This window comes from Aplysia californica, unplaced genomic scaffold (assembly GCF_000002075.1).
Source record: "Aplysia californica isolate F4 #8 unplaced genomic scaffold, AplCal3.0 scaffold00570, whole genome shotgun sequence".
Classification (NCBI taxonomy): Eukaryota; Metazoa; Mollusca; class Gastropoda; order Aplysiida; family Aplysiidae; genus Aplysia; species Aplysia californica.
The window spans coordinates 403,247-419,989 of NW_004797840.1; the positions used below are offsets into that span (position 1 = coordinate 403,247).

Here is a 16,743-nt window from a genome sequence, read left to right on the forward strand (position 1 = left end):
CACACACACACACACACACACACACACACACACACACTCACTCACACAACCCTGGCTGAGAGTGATACAAAGTCAAAGCAGAAATAACGAAATACTTGATAAAAAATATTGCTTACCGGTACTCTGGAATCGAACCCGGGTTTTCTACGTGAGACAACGAAGTGCCTACCGCTACACCACAGACACAGGTTGTTTATGGTGTATAACATATTATATTATATGTGTGTATGAGTGTATATATTTGAGTGTGTGCGTATGGCGTATGCGTGTGTACGTGTGTTTAGTTACGTGTTTAAAACTCTCTGTATTTTGCAACACTCAGATATTATCGTTGCTTTGCTTTTAAACACGCTGAGGATGCTATGGTTATTAATATATTATGTTCCTATTTCCCATTCACCACAACAGGATAAAGGACGAGAGAAAATTAATAAGAAATTTTAAAAAGAAATTAGATACCTCTCCCTCGTATTACTCTTAAAATTTTTTCTACTCTTTTTATTCAGATATCAGTGGAAGAATTTGCAGTCAGATGTTCGGGTGCACCTATTTCTTTCTTGCTTTTTTTCTGTTGAGTCTCCTCATTGACCAGGACAAATAACGCCAATCATTTCCTATCCATGGGCAACTGAAACTGATATGAAAATATAATGCCACATGACGTTGCATTGCACCGCCCGCTCCGCTCTGCCTGCAGTGTGGCCACCCAATGTTGCGCCTCAAACAGCTGCGCTCTGCTGTGCCCGCTCTGCTCGCAGTGTGGCCAGAGCCTAAGGTCATATGAGCGCCAAGGGGTGGGTGTCAACAGAGTAGTCCTTACAGGGAATCAGACTTACTCTGCTCACCTCTCTAGCTTCAACAGCACAAGGTCTGCTTCGACTATCAAGGCAATCAAGGCACCCCAAAATAGCAGGTCACAAGAGAGTGACAAACATACAAAAGAAGTAGAGGAAAATGACAATAGTAAGGGTCAGGAAAGAAAAAGCAGCAGTTCCCTGTTGTAGATCAGGCACAGTTATGAGCGTGACATGAGTCAGCCCATTTACAAATCTACTGTGTTTGAACGAGAAATGTCCCCCCCTTTGGGAATCACAGCTTCAAGAAACAAAAAATACGAATTATTTTGGACAATGAATTTTTTATTTTCCAAGAGATAAATGTGTACAAAAACGTATGTTACTTTTCATCAACTCCAAACGCATTGCTTTCACTTTCAGCTTGTAAAAGATCACTAAAACGAATATGGTACCAGGTTCTGGTTAAGAAGACCATCACCCCTTATACTTATATGTCTCAACAGTGGAAGACGGTGAATTCTTTTCTCTACATTGTTGTATATATATTATGAAAAAAAATAGAGAGAAAAAAAATCGTGAGACCAAAACCAAGTGATGTCCCAACAGATTGAAAAATAATTCACATAAAGACAAAAAATTTCAAGAATATTTGTATACATATATCATTATATTCCACAAAATTTGAATTTCAGCTTTGATAAGTTACTGGCTATATTATAATATATAACAATATAATAAAAAGGTTTTGGTATAAATAGATGCATCAATAAATGAGGTATCAGTACCATATTATCTCTTGCTTCGGTGGAAAATGATACGAGGGGGGGGGGGATATAATGCAGAAAGAGGAATCGGGGGGTGGGGAGGAGGGAGATGATCTTTGGAGGGGGAAAAGAAAAGGGAGGAATGGTAGGGGCTAGAAGAGAGGGAGGGGAGAGGGAGGGAGGGAGAGAGGGAGGGAGGGAGGGAGAGAGAGAGAGAGAGAGAGAGAGAGAGAGAGAGAGAGAGAGAGAGAGAGGGAGAGGGAGAGGGAGGGGGAGAGGGAGAGGGAGAGAGAGAGAGAGAGAGGGAGGGAGGGGGGGGGAGAAGGAAGAGGAAATGCATGTTGTTCCAACATTGGCAACATCAGAAGGAAGGTTTTCATCTCATTTTCTAGCTTTTCTCTTCACAAATTTTTAAAAAATAATAATAATAATAATATAAAAACACAGATAAAAAGGTTCACCAAAACAGAGCAGAGACTATTTTCTAATTCAGTGCTTGTCAACCTTTTCATAGCCAGCAGCCCCCACTTTTGCCACCCATCCACGAGAGGCTAAAATTTTCATACCACCCATCTACTTCCAGGCGGGACGGGGACACACATTAGATAACAACAGTCACCTCCCAGGTAGGTCTTCCCCACCACCGGCATCCACCAAAATGACCAACACGCCCACCCCCTTGTGGGCACCACCATCCAGGTAGGCAAGCACTGATGTTAGAGGATGAAATGTACACAAGTACACAAACATACGTATATTTGTACGAGGACATGATGGTCGTAGGTAACCCTTGCCCTTTCTCCAGCAGATAAGACTTTCTTGAGCAAACAGCTAACATAAAGACTGTCACAATAATATAATATAAAAATCGGAATAAATCTATTAAATAAATCTGTGTTTTAAGTTGACAATAAGAGATCAGACCTGCTAATCCCTACAACATCTTCTGAATAAAACAGCAGTAAAAATAGACACAGTGCCCACTATTCTGTGAAAGTGAATGTCTTACCATCAAACGCTAAGAAATGAAATTATACCAAATCAAATAATTTCTTGTATCATTACCCATACATTGGAACATTTTTAAAAAGGCATTTTCATTGTTGTACCATTTTAGAATCCAACCATAGTCGAGCAAACATTTGTTTCCAAAATCAGGCGACTCACTCCCAAAAATATATATATATCATATTTGCCCAGCAAAAACTCCATAGCTACCATAAACAACAGTAGGTCAGCCATCAATGAAATATCTACACCAACTAGTCTGCTCAGAATAAAGCTGCTCAAATTCACTTTCCTAAAACATATAGCCTACACATTATGGTCAAGGTCATATTCTCCATTCCAATTTTTTTTAAAAATGAATCTAGATTCTATATATGTTTTTTTCACAGCAACCACATACACTTGAGTTCAGTAAAAATGTACAAATCTTAAAGTTATGTAAAGAAAGAAAAAACTGTAAGGTTCCAGAATGATCAATTTTATATAAAAATTTCCCTTATAGGGTTGAGATATTATATGGAAGACCACATAGGGCATATTTGGTATAAAGAATGTAATGACACAGAATGGACATGTCATATAGGCCTATTGTAACAACACACTAGCCTTTATGGAAGACGAGGAAAAAAAATCACCCCAGCGTTATTATACGGAGATATAACACAGTAACTCTCTGTGAGCAAATTGAAATTTGAGGGTTGGGGGCTTTGTGGTCGGACTTCTGTTTACAAGAACTAAATATGTATGGAAGAAAACAACAACAAGTAAGCAGCACAAACACCACCATTAAAAAATTAGGAACATGGTCAAATTCTTCTTTTAAAAAAACCCCTCTCTTTCTGCAATCCCAACAAAGTAGGTGAAAAGGTTTCAATTTGTGCGGACGGGGGAAGTGGGGGGTCATGGTATGTGATTTTATGTGGAGATGGAGATTGTGCAATATAAGTCAAGGACAAATATGGAAATAACGAGAGATGAACTTGGAACTTAACATTACATGACTCGGCCAAAGATTGAGTAAAACTATTTTAGGAATGTTTATCATAACTGACCATTCTAATGCCAATGTGAGCCCCCCCGGTCAAATTTGTAAATTTTAAAATCTCTTGCTTATAAAAGAATACATTTTATATCAAGAAAGGAGGCAAATTCTTGTATTTGTTCTGAAATATTAAACTATGTAATATACGTTAGCTGCCACAAACAAACAATTGTTTTTAACGGAAATTAAAAATCAGACTCTTACAGAATATAATTTTTTTCTGGCACACAGTAGCACCACTGTAAGAAAGATCATTTTCATTTCTAAATTACGGCATCCCAGAGAAAACCATTTAAAGGATATGAGAGCCTTCAACATTCTGTAAAGATTATATTTCTTAAAAGTTTCACTCTGAACTACTTGGGACTCCAAAAACAACGATGTAAGTAAATTTATACAACAACAGTCGAAGAACATTCATCAAGAAAGTCTCCCTTTTCCTTTAACAGCTGGACTTCAATTTTGAAAAAATATGGTTTGGCAAAGACTTGAACAATAAATCTCTAGAGAGCAGATATTCTTTTCAAAAACTGCTGTTACCTGTGGCAAAACGTTCCTCCTCCACACCACTCAAATAGACCAAAAATAGACGCAAAAAAAAGTTGTTGAAAAGTACGTTCCCAAACATCATGTACGTAATGTTTATCGTTCCTGGAAAATGTCCTTGGCTGCACATACGAAATGGGCATTACAAGCATTATAATATAAATATTCTCCTGGTTACATTCACTTGCAAGTGAGATATATAATGGTACAAACAGGAACTAAGTACCTACACAATACAAATTCAGCAGACAAGACGAAAAGGGAGGAGGGGGGGGGGTCGAGAAAACCTTTACACTGGGGAAAAAATTACACATTATATCATAAACTGTGGATGTACATGGTACAAGCAGTAGAGACATCTGCTTTTCCCTGACGGTTACAAGAACACATGGGACTGACAATGAACAATTTGCTTCTGACGAGACTTCACCATGCGTTATGGTCCTCACAGTGTTATGGTCCTCACATTTATTTCTGAGCCGTCAGCTCGAACACCCAAAAGGGTCCTCAGATTTCTCTACTGGGTCCCTCAGACTGACGCATCATTGGGCACAAGGAGCTGCAGAGAATGAGACAGTAAGATACCACAGACAACTAACAGCAGGATACTCGTCCCAACTCAGGACACTCGTCTCAACTCAGGACACTCATCCCAACTCAGGACACTCATCCCAACTCAGGACACTCGTCCCAACTCAGGGTACTGGTCTCAACTTGGAGAGACGTCTTCTGCACGTAAAAACAATATGGCATGTTCATTACTTCATAAGTGGAAGCAAGTAAGATTTCTCCCTAGGAACACTGGTCACATAAGCTACTTCATAAAAAAGAGAATTGTGCTGTGTAGACATTCATGTCAGGAGGTCAACAAGCTCCTTCAACACTTGACTCTGCTAAACACCTGTTTGTTATACACATCAGTAAAAATATAAAGAAAGAAAGTAAACTACTTATGGATTTCAAAACATCAAATGCAGAGATCTAGATAACTTTGAAAGGTATAATAAAATATTTCTTTGAACACCTCTATCTTAACACAGTCATTGGAGGTAAATAAGAGCTTTTTCAGAAGCAGTAAATAAGTCTTAAGTCTTCAGACGATACTGAATTTTCAATGACACCACTATAAAGAGAATATACGAATATACACAAACACTGAAACTGTACATAGGAGAAATCTATACATGATACGGGTCTCTTACTTTTCCTCATCACAGACAAGTCTTCGCGGTCCCTTTCATGGCCTTGAATCATAATAATAGAAACAGTAGCTTTACCTTGAATCAGTGGATTCCAACAACTTCCCCACAAAAACTATACAATGAACCTTGCCAATGGCATCTCACAGTGAAAAAAGTGGTAACCCCCCCCCCCCCAAAAAAAAAAGTAAAGAAGGAGCCAGGTTGAAAAAAACCCAAACAACCAAAGATTACTTTGAGAATAATTCGACAAGGGAGTAAGCGGTCCTCAGTGGAAAAGACAGAAAACTGTCAGAACACAAAGTGCAGTGGTGTGGCTAAGTTAATTAATCCTGGAAATTTTAGTTAAGCGGCAAACTTGTAGATCCACAACGGACTTAATTCCCGAACACATAAATATTATATTGTTTCTACATTACAGCTTGCCATTTACAGAAGGCCAGAACACACACATGGAAGGACAGACATACATCAAAATTACATCCTTTGATGATCTTTGAAACCAAGACGACCAACTGAATTAAGTAACTTGAAACATTTTTCAAAACAATAAAACATTTTTTAAAAAAGAAATAGTGTTTAGGCTTGCACCTTTTCTTATGTTACATATCTTCAGTAGCGTTCCCAAATTATCACAGAGATTAAAGAAAATTTTTAATGAAATCTGCACTAAGATTTGCAAGGAACTGATACAATTTAGTACTTAGTTTAACCCTGGGCTACAGACCTCTTCTCACTATAACACCTTTATTTACAAAGCAATTGAGATTGTCAATTGTCATGGGGACAGATAAAATCTTGCAAGTATCCTACATGTATCCCAGCACGCTGGATTCTTCTGAGCACCAGAAGCAAAGCAATCTTAAAAGGACCTTGGCAATTGTTGAAACCTAAAAAGAATTAGTGAAACTGAAAAGAGATCTGCAAAAAAACTTGTAACCTATGGCAAAAAAAAAAAAGGAATGTTTTGCCATACAAGTTCTAAAACAGGTAGCAATATAATAATCTATATATCAAGACAAAAATAATTGCTTCCAAAAACAATAAAGGTCGACTTTCAGAATAAGACCAGGAAAAAAAAAGAGATACGTAGAATGCGACAAGTTGCCTTGGGGCTTGAAGCAATCAAGTCACGACACTATGAGCAATAAAATAGCTGTGGAATGCTGTGAGCAATCAGTGGTGCAGGTGGATTTTCTCCATACACACACAACTCAAAAATGGACTTGGATAAAATATCACAACACACTAAAAAGGACTTCCAGCACCCATCTCCTGATCAAAATACATGACAAGCAATAAGACGTTGCCTGTGTGAATTCAGCATTTTCTTAGCTGACACCACATGTTAATACATTTATTACAGTTATTATTTATAAACAAAAAAGTTACTTCATTAATCTGATGGCAGCATATCTCAAAGCAGAACTATGAATGTGTTCTTTGAAAAGAGAACCTGTATAGGATTTACTATCTTAACCACTTTTTGTGCGATGAACATCAACAGAATGATCAACAATATCTGATAACTTTACCGGCTTCTATGTATTTAATGAACACATGACGACATATTTACTTTTTGAAACTCCTGATATACAAGAACACTGGATCATACAAGGTTGTTAGTTACCATTGACTTACATCATCTGCTTCCGTGATTACTGAAATGTAAATCTCAACTTTATACACAGAAAACACATTGTCACCTACACCCACATGAAACAGAGTGAGGTTACTGAATACCATTTCCAGTTCTGGGGCTCAAAGTAAGAAAAATGAAAGCATAGATATCAGGTAGAGACAGGTTCAGTTCATATTATGCAGTGAAATAAAATACAGCTAGAGACCCTCCTCCCTGCCTTCCGGGAAACACAAAAAAACTGAAAAAACAAGAACATTGCGCTTAGATTTTTAAAAAATGGAAGAACTTAAAATTCGGAAGTATTCTCCATATTTGTGACAAAGCTAAACAAAAAACTACTTTGGGACTTTTCAAAGCAAAAACCTCCACCAAATCACAAGTACTAAAACTACATTTTACAATCAATGAAACCACTCACTGAAACCTCAAGTTAAAAATACAGCACGCTATCGAGGGTGTTTTTTTCTCTTTTCCACAAAGCATTTGATGGGACTGGGTTTGGTTTTTTTTCATGTAAAAATTACTTTTTCATCATGTAACTTTCTATGCAACATACAAAAAACAAAACACTTGTAGAGTACAAGCACCTCACGTATAAACAAACAAACCCAAACGAACAGAAAATGCATGAGACTGTGATGATCCCTACAATTACTCTTGAGATTCGGAATGCCTTGAAAAAGGAGACTTTATTTTGGTTACACTTACACATTATTTACCTGGAATGAACAACATAGTAGAAAACTTGATAAGCAACTGACATTAAAACGAAACCTATACCATAAAGGGATGTGTATTGTAAAATAATGAATATCTTAATTCATCATTCACTCAAATAACTATGGAAAACCCATTTAACCCATGAAACATTCTAAATAAGCAACCAGACCGCACTTTCTGTGGAATTATGGAGCAATTTCCGTTCATTCAGCTAAACTGCCTGCAAAACTAATTCAAAATTTCAAACCTTGCTAACACAACCTAAAATGTTTTGTATTTCTTTGGCAGCTCTCTCACCAAAAGACAGCAAAACATGTCCCGTATGTACTTGAAACACTGTCTTTTGCATCAGAAGCAACAATTTATATACAACAAAACATGGTACCTTTCACAAGAGACAACAAGACCTGCTACAGAGATATGTCGCAAGGAATTCTTTTTCCACCCTTTCCTGTTCACCAAGAAGGCTGACATGGGATGTTTAACATGATCGAAATTGGCGAGACATGCAACTTGCTCCTACTGTGGGATTTCCTCAACTGCAAACTTGGCTGTTTAAAAATAGATCACTGACACTAAGGGTAACCTCGTTTTATCCTCCTGGGAGGAAAGTGAGAGTCAGCGTCAGTGATCAGCCTTTACTTTCACTTAGACTAAGTGCAGAAGAATATGAACGCTGGATGTTGAACACATGGGACAGCCGGTGATAAAAAATGTAAACAGTAAAGGGTTAAAGAATCCTTTTCCATCTGTGGAAGCCAAGGTCTGTGCTTCTGCTTGCCAGACCACCCAGTTGTAGAATAAGATATTTTTCTTAACCCATCCTGTGCGTAAATACAAGTTGCAAACAACTGAAGATCATCTGTCAGTAATATGCAGCAGTGTCTCATTTCGTCAGGGGTCAGTGGCATAAAAATGTTTCAAAGAAAATCTTTTATGACCTCTATTTTTGACTATGTTCAACACCAACTTTCTATCTGTCTGTTTAATATCGCGAAATAGGAAGGAACATTCCACATGGGAACAAAGGTGAAGGACAGGTGACACAAAGCTCAGTAATTCCTCATTCATGTTCTCCTTGTATCAAACTTCTTTTCACTACTTTTGAATGTTTTGCACAGAGTAGAGTTTATATTTTTCCTTTGATCTTCTCCACACTGGAATTACTTTTTCCGGAATGTCTTCAGGATGCCATCTTTGTCTCGTAAAATTTTCAAAACTTTCCAATTAAAAGGAAATCAATACATGGACATTGTGCTCAAACACCAGAACATAACCCAAAAAACAAACAAACAAACAAACAAAAAAAGAATGGGGAAAAAAAGAACAATTTAAGAAAAGTGGCACCCTCTGGTCATTGCAAGGATCAGGCGGTCTCCTGATCGACAAAGAGAGTATACGGAGTGTTCCACACAGTGATACGATGCTGCATGTTGCGGAAGATGTCTGCGGCTTGGCTCGCTTCCATCGCGCTGAAAATCATGACCAGGAAGGAGAAACAGCAGCCAGTGATAGCCGTGTAGAAAGCCCAGTCCAGGGAAGAGTAGTCGTCTGTTGTCGGGTGGGAGCCCAGACCAAAAAATTTTGAATAGCTCGTTCCGAAAACAGCAACAGCATACACCCCAAAAGCCACTGAAAAAACAATTGAATCAGTGAAGAAATGAGAATTTAACAAACTATTCTTTTTCAAATAGCACGTTCCATACATAATTTCAGACATAAATTTTCAACATTCAGAATTGAATAAGACAAACTTAAACCCCACCTTCATTTTTAAAAAATCTATCTACTGATAAAACAATTCCAGTTCTGTACATTTCTAGGTTCATAAAATTCTACTTATAGTCTCTCTCACCTTAATCCCTCGCCAGCTCTGTGGACATACCTGGTATGCCCTAATAATTCACTCCCGTGAGCGCTGTGGGCATACCTGGTACGCCGGAAAAAACCCTGTTTTGTTTCGCTCATATCTTCACTTCTACAGTTCTGAATAAGAGTTACATCCCTGTATTCCTGTCCACTTGCCGAAGCGATCATTCCTATTTTTGGGCTATTAGTCCTGGGATTGGCATGTAGTAGCTAAAACAAAGAGACACGGTGTGTAGCGTGTTTTGCGCGAATGACAAAGTCAGTCTGCCTCTTTGAGGTTTTTGCATGCAGTCTACATTCACCACGATGGCTTCGCAAAGGTTGACTAGGCCTACGGATTCGGTCATTGCAGAAATTTAAAGAGATGCAGACAGTGATGACAAAGATTTCAATTCATCAGAAGAAAGTTTTTGTCATAGATCTAATCTCCGAAATGACAGGGATTTCGAATACGAAGATTGAAGTTTATAAAATGTCCCTTTCACCTGCCCCAGTCTTCTACAGAATACTTATACTAAAAATGAGTAACACCAATGGATTACTTGTATGTTCATTTCTCTTTTATTTGACATATACTTTGCTATATCCAGTCCTTACAGTAAGCGAGCTATAACCATTCAAAAAGCAGACCGTGCCATACACAGCCATAGTGGAAATTTCCTTAGCACACGCGGAGGACTTATGGTTAGCTGTCAAGGGGTTAATAGAGATCACAAAAACCACAAACAAAAAAATACAAAGTTAAAGAGACTCATTTTTTAAATGACACGAGCAACCAAAAATGAACTTGTTACATGATATATGAAAAATATCATAGAGAGGTACTTTTCCTCCTCAATTTTCTAAAAAGCCCCTCACTCCTTCCATATTTAAGTTCAAGCTAGACCCCTGAACCAAAATTCAGTACCAATTTATAAGCTTCCCCCACCCCATCCCTCCCATCGCCAGCATGCTCAACCACGAGCTCAAATCCAGGGTCATCAAGTGTATCACCCATGCAGCAGTTCTGACTTTCAGTCTCAGTAAGATGGCCCAAACATTCATTTTATAGTGAGAAATAATTTAATGAAAGAACCATAATGAGTGTGCATCATGTGTATTCTCGCGTCCTAAAAATAGTGGCTACATTTTTAACACACACCAAGGCCAAAGAAAAAAAGCCTTTGTGCCCCTATAAAAAAAATCAAAACTCACCTGTGAGAAAATTGAAAGCTGTGAGCACTTTGAAGCTACCTTTGGACTCGAAAAACCTGATGGTGTAGAGAATGTACATTGCCGTGGACACCAGGAGGCCGACACAGTGGAGAAGGTAGAGGGCTTGGACAGATCGGAACCAAGCTGAAACAAAAATGAAATGTTGCGACTGTGCTGTGGCGAGTCTTTCAAACTCAGTTGGAACTGGAGGATTGTAGATCTAGTGATGAACTCTAGTAGTGTGGGCGTTGGCTACATTGGTGTTCAAATTTCCAGAAGTGAGTCTTCATTTTTTCATAAAAACTCATAACAGACTTATATATATACCATAATTTCATGAATGACTACAGTACTTTTACTAGGCAAAGAAAACCAAATCAAAGTCGATATAGATCTGGTATTAAATTAGTTGGCTGAGTTTGATCTAGATCTATCTCTGAGACATGCGGCTAAATATAGAACAATGCACCTGCCACATTGGTGGCTAATTTTAGCAATGTGATGTCATCACATCCTGGGATACCCACAAACTATTTTTAAAAGGCCGTGGAGATACCAAAGATCGTGTAGTAGAGAATCTTTGGAGATACATGGAACGACATGTTGGGTCAATGGCTTGACGTATCCGTATCAATGTGTTTCGCGCGATAAAATTTCACACTTGAGGCTAACTGCAGCCCGTTAGCCATGCTCTATTCATTGGTTACAAGGTTTTCGGTATGTTAATTACATTTTGGAATTCCGGTTGTGATGCTTGAAATAGAAACATGGTAAACGCAAAGACATTAAAGCGCGTGAAAGTTGCCGTAAAGATGCCGGAAGATGACCCCCCCCCCCTTCCCTCCCCCGGGTGCGATAAACAAAGCGCAGAAGAGATATTAGAAGCATCATCGGAACACCGCACCAAACCGGTATTCCTGGAAAAACATTGCACCAAAGCGTCGTGCCATCAAAGATTCTCTACATGATATTTGGTAACATGCGGTTGGTTATAGATGTAGTCATGTGATCGGAGGGGATATCCCTGTCTGACTTCACATACAATGGCCACCGTACCTAAAAGTAGTTTGCGCCGTTCAACGTTTAGTCGCATGTTCTCTGAGAACACTGGGCACTCCTGTACAATTGCGGTCCTGTTTGGGGATACTAGTTTTGGCCCCACCAACGATTACTTCTGGTTCTGAACGATTACTTTTTGGTGCGCGTGCCGATATGGAGAAAAAGCCTATCAAACGTAATTGCAAAACATCAAATCATGGTCAAATTCAGGGGGGCATGAAACCCCGCATGTTTTTGTTTTTTTAGGTGAGGGGCAGCCAAGCCCCCCTGAAACCCCTTGCCTTGTTATCTAAACAAGTGAAATTTTTATTTTACTGTTCATTTTGTAGGCTAGATCTACTGATAAAACATAAAACATTGATACCGACTATTTAAAGGCTACCTTTATTCTCACCCCGGGAGAGAATAACCCACGTCTCGCTATTTAATTCCCTATTTAAATTATATAAGTATCATATCCAGTGTGCTAGGCCTAGTGTGATTTAAAGTGCAAACAGGACTGTAATTGTACAGGAGTGCCAAATGCTGGGACAAGGAAAGACTTGGACTTTGGGGTGGGGAACATAGCCTGATAAATTTTTACTTTTTACTTTCACTGTCGCACACAAGAAGCACTGCTTCGGGGGTCATACTGCAGTACTGTTTGCTGTCGCAAATCAATTATTTTCAGAAAAATTTCAAATCTAACTGTAAAATATCAAATTATGGGTTAAAACAGGGGGGCATGCCCCTGTAACCCCCCCCAGATTTTCTTTTAGCCGGCACTATTTCTCCGTACGTTCCACGGCGTACAAACAGCGCTCTTTTAGTTGGATCGGCGATGGAGTGACCGGGTCACGGCGGGCTGGTCAACTAGAGGTCACTAACCCGCCCTCCCGCTACCTGCGTCGGTAGCCGGTGAAATGAATTTTTCAACACATGTTTTATCGTCTTACACAAACAAAAAATATCATACGTGAACACAAGTTTGTTCTTTAGAGAAAGCAACTAAACCTCTTTATTGGTACGAAATAGCAATACCATGGCTGCTCACATTTTTGAGTTAGATGCTCTTAAAATGTATGTCTATTTATAGTTAGTCAAAACAACAAACACATATTGAATGGCTAATAACTTATAAGCCTAACGATAAATATTTACAAAACTGCCACGTAAGACAGGAAAATGTGTTTAGAAATTGACTCACTCAAAATTTTGTTTCCAGCACGAACATGGAACTTGTCATGAGCATGATAGCCAAAACACTTCCCTACATTCATGACTTTTTGTATCCAGTGGATTGTGTATCCTCCTGAATAATGATATACTGACGTATCTTCAATATACAGCACCGATTTCTTTTCACAAAATGAACATGTACAGAATAAAACTAAAAATGTATACAATTTTTCTTTCAAAACATATCCAGCAGCACGCAATGAGGGAGTTAATTGCAGGAGATGCGACACAAAAAATAAAACGCATTATGTCTATCTGGTTTGGGATCCTTCGTGCTCTGGCTTCCAGTTTTGAGATCGCTTGGTGGCTGCTTTCTGTGTCCTGTTTTCCTAAAAGCCCGAGAGCAAACATGTGTTGTTGTATGTGTGGAATACAGTGTTGCTATGATATGAGTGGCTTTGGGATAACTTTGCGGGGAAATAGCGTCTGAATGCGGACATGTAATTGTCGATTGCTACGAAGATTTCTGGAAGTGAAAATTGTTTGACTGGTTTGAGATGTGATATTGCAGTGTAAACATGGCTAAATCTTTCATTGAGAAGATTGAATATTGCTTCCAGTCCACTTGCTTCCTCAATTTTTGCAGTTTCGCGGGAGTATTTTCTTGTTTCTGCACAAATTGTGTTTGTTAGTTCATTGCATTCATGGGGATGGAGGGAGGTATGCTTGGGGTGTTTTACGATGTTAGCTTGAAATGGATCTTTGTATGCAGCCACCTAAGCGGTACCGACAAAACGGAGAAGGAATTCACATTTCTGCTATTGCCAAACGCACACTACATGTTCCTACTGGTGTCAACTGCTTTTTTGCGGCATGAATTGACGTGACGTAACACCATATCTCCGTTTGATAGTTGAGATCGCGGTAAAACACTTGACACAAATGTTAGCGGAATACGACTGTTCATTTTCGTCCCTCACATCAATCCCATAAATCAAGAGAATATCTCCTGCCATTGTCTTACATAATCGGGGCTTTCTGTACTTTTTTTGTTTGACAAATAAATTTAAACGCCAACACACACGAAAAAGTTCATTCAGAGACTCTATGCCTCTCATATGTGTGACTGGCCCATTGCAGTTTAACGATTTTTACTTAGGAACACAATTCACTAACTGATTGCCAGTCACTGCAAAGTGCTGGAAAAACAAAATTCACATCATTAGAAAATATGATTTGATGGCTATCACACCGCGCAAACAGAAATAAAGACCATCGTTCCATTCTCGAATGATTTGTAATTAAATTTGAAGAGATAACATTATTAACGGCACTTCCGATCACTAAACACTCACAATTTAAAACTGCTATTATTCCCAAACGAATCAATGAAAACTGTTGAAACTTTCACAAGACATCAAGAAGACGTAGACGAAGCGGAATTGGTGAAGAAATAGATTCTAGGGGTACAGTGAGCATCATTTTACGGCTCATGAAATTAGGGGAAAAAACACGTTCTGATAAGGACAAGATAGGACAGTGCTGTGCACGAGTTGACCCCGGTCAATCCCCGACTTGACGCGTGAAATTGCAGGTCACCTGCCGCTAATTTATGGCCTACCGCGGGGGGGGGGGGGGGGGGGGGGGGAATGTTGCATAGTGTAACGTCATTTAATTTGATGTTCCTACCTTCATTAGATTCTAAATATATATATGTATATATATATAGATTTAAATGTTTTATGTTAGAGCGTACGTTCCACCAAAACCGATTACATGTACTGACACTGGCAGGCCCCTTAATGTGTGTGATTCCATAATTTACATGTAATATCCTGTACTTTAAAAATTTTTTAAGCACTTTTAGGGTTAAAACATGAAATTTTCTTCGGACAGGTTGACACACACCCTTATTTGTTAATTTTTGTGGTTGTTTATGGGCTGTTCGACTAATTTTGATTTAATTCTGTTGTGAAACTTTTCTTTTTCACGTTTTTACACTCATCTAAAAATCTCTAGACTAGCTCTTGAAAATTGAAATAGATATAGACCAAAAAATTTGCTCCTGTGTGTGTGTGTGTGTGTGTGTATGCATATGTACGTGTGTGTGTGTGTCTGTGTGTGGTAGTAAGTGTGTAAGTGGAGAGTGAGGAGTGTGTGTGTGTTTTTCGGGCTTTATTTCAGCCTTTATTCAGTAACAGTTCAAAGTATACAAAAATAGAAACACAGGATCCATTCACTCCAGTGCTCATGAGTCGTTCCTCTCTTTCAGTTTCACTCATCAATTCCCGAGTTCTCTCCAGCGGCTCATCCCCGTCCTCATGACTTTCACACCCCACCCCCTCCCTCCAGGCACACACAAAGAAAATCTCACTCATTCCCTTGCACCCTGCGAACCATGGACAATAATATAGACTAAACACTGCCTTAGCCACATTCCTTTCGTTCGTGAGCTGTGGACCAGGCCAGGGGGGTCGGTGTCGTCATCTTGTAGTTGCTGTCGCCTGTGGATACACTCGTAAATTCTTCCTTGCACCCGCTCTGTCACTCACACTGTCTCTCCATCCACAACTCAGCTCGTCATACGTTCAAAAGTTGCCCACTGATCATGTTTAGTTAGTGTGTGTATAGTATAAGTTTGTGTGTGTACATGTGCATGATGGTGGTGGGTGTGTGGTGGGTGTTACTGAAGGTTGTATGTAGGCGGGCTTGCCATGCGGTGTTCCTTCCCAGACCACAGGCAGAATGAAAGTTGGCGCCGAACTCTCACAATAAATAGGCAAAAAATCACGAGACCGGAAGCCAGAAACCGTTCGGAGAAATAAAGATCGGCACTATTTCTCCGAACGTTCTGAGAAATAGTCACTTCGTTTTCTTTTACCTCAGGGGGGCAAGGCCCCCTGCAACCCACTCCCCCCCTCCCATTGATCAAAAGCACGTCTCTATCTCGATTAAAAACAATCAAATATTTCAAAAACTATTATTTTGCGACGGAAATGAAATTGATTTGTGTTCAGCACACCAATAACTTAGAAGAAAATGGACAGCTGGTAGCTAGATTTAAGTGTGAGACGGGAGGGAAAGTAAAATACCCAGAGCCTAGATCTACTACAGTCCATGCCGGCTTTAAGCACGGTCATCGGGAGAAAGCTTTTAAGCGTGCTTAAAGCCGAAGCGTGTTTAAGTGCGAAGTAGACATTAACCAGAGATTTTCATGTAGAAAATTCCCCTTTGTTTGCAAGTAGGCATATATAGCGGTCCCGCAAAAGTGTGCACTGTTATAGACACGCGCCATGGTAGTTTTTGTTCGCTTGTTGTTGTTTTTTTTGTGGTCGAATGGGAAATGAAAACTTAATTTAGACGGCCAGTCACGATACAGCACACTAGGCCTACTGTAACACAGTGCCTGTGCCTACTACTACCCGCTGTGCCACTCATACTACCACCTAAATCCCACCTCATGCGTGATACACAATCAGGATTAATGGATAGCAAGGGTCAACAAAGGTGAAATCGCAGCCAGCCTCCCTTTCTCGTCTCCCCGACTCTCTTTGTATTTATTTTTTGATCGTGTGTAGCTTTGCCCAGGCCTAGGCTAGATCCTATGTCCATGCACCGCGCGCACGGCTGTGTGCATCTCTCTTCCTTCCTGTCCGCCCGTGAGAGTGTGTGTGTCCATCACTTGTGTTCTTTGTGTTTCTCTTGACACACTCCACTGCTGCGGTGTAAACTGTGTTCGAACTTC

General features: G+C 39.4%; 1 protein-coding gene across 1 annotated transcript in view; it reads right to left on the reverse strand.

The window, feature by feature from the left end:
* Positions 1 to 7,466: 7,466 nt before the first annotated feature.
* LOC101864709 overlaps positions 7,467 to 16,743 on the reverse strand; it is an 11,027-nt gene continuing 1,750 nt past the window's right edge. Inside the window, exons 2-3 of the mRNA XM_005107031.3 lie at positions 10,782 to 10,925; positions 7,467 to 9,350 (exon numbers count right to left, since the gene is read on the reverse strand). Coding sequence (XP_005107088.1) covers positions 9,085 to 9,350; positions 10,782 to 10,925 — 410 coding nt within the window. The 3' untranslated portion in view covers positions 7,467 to 9,084. The remainder of the gene's footprint in view (positions 9,351 to 10,781; positions 10,926 to 16,743) is intronic.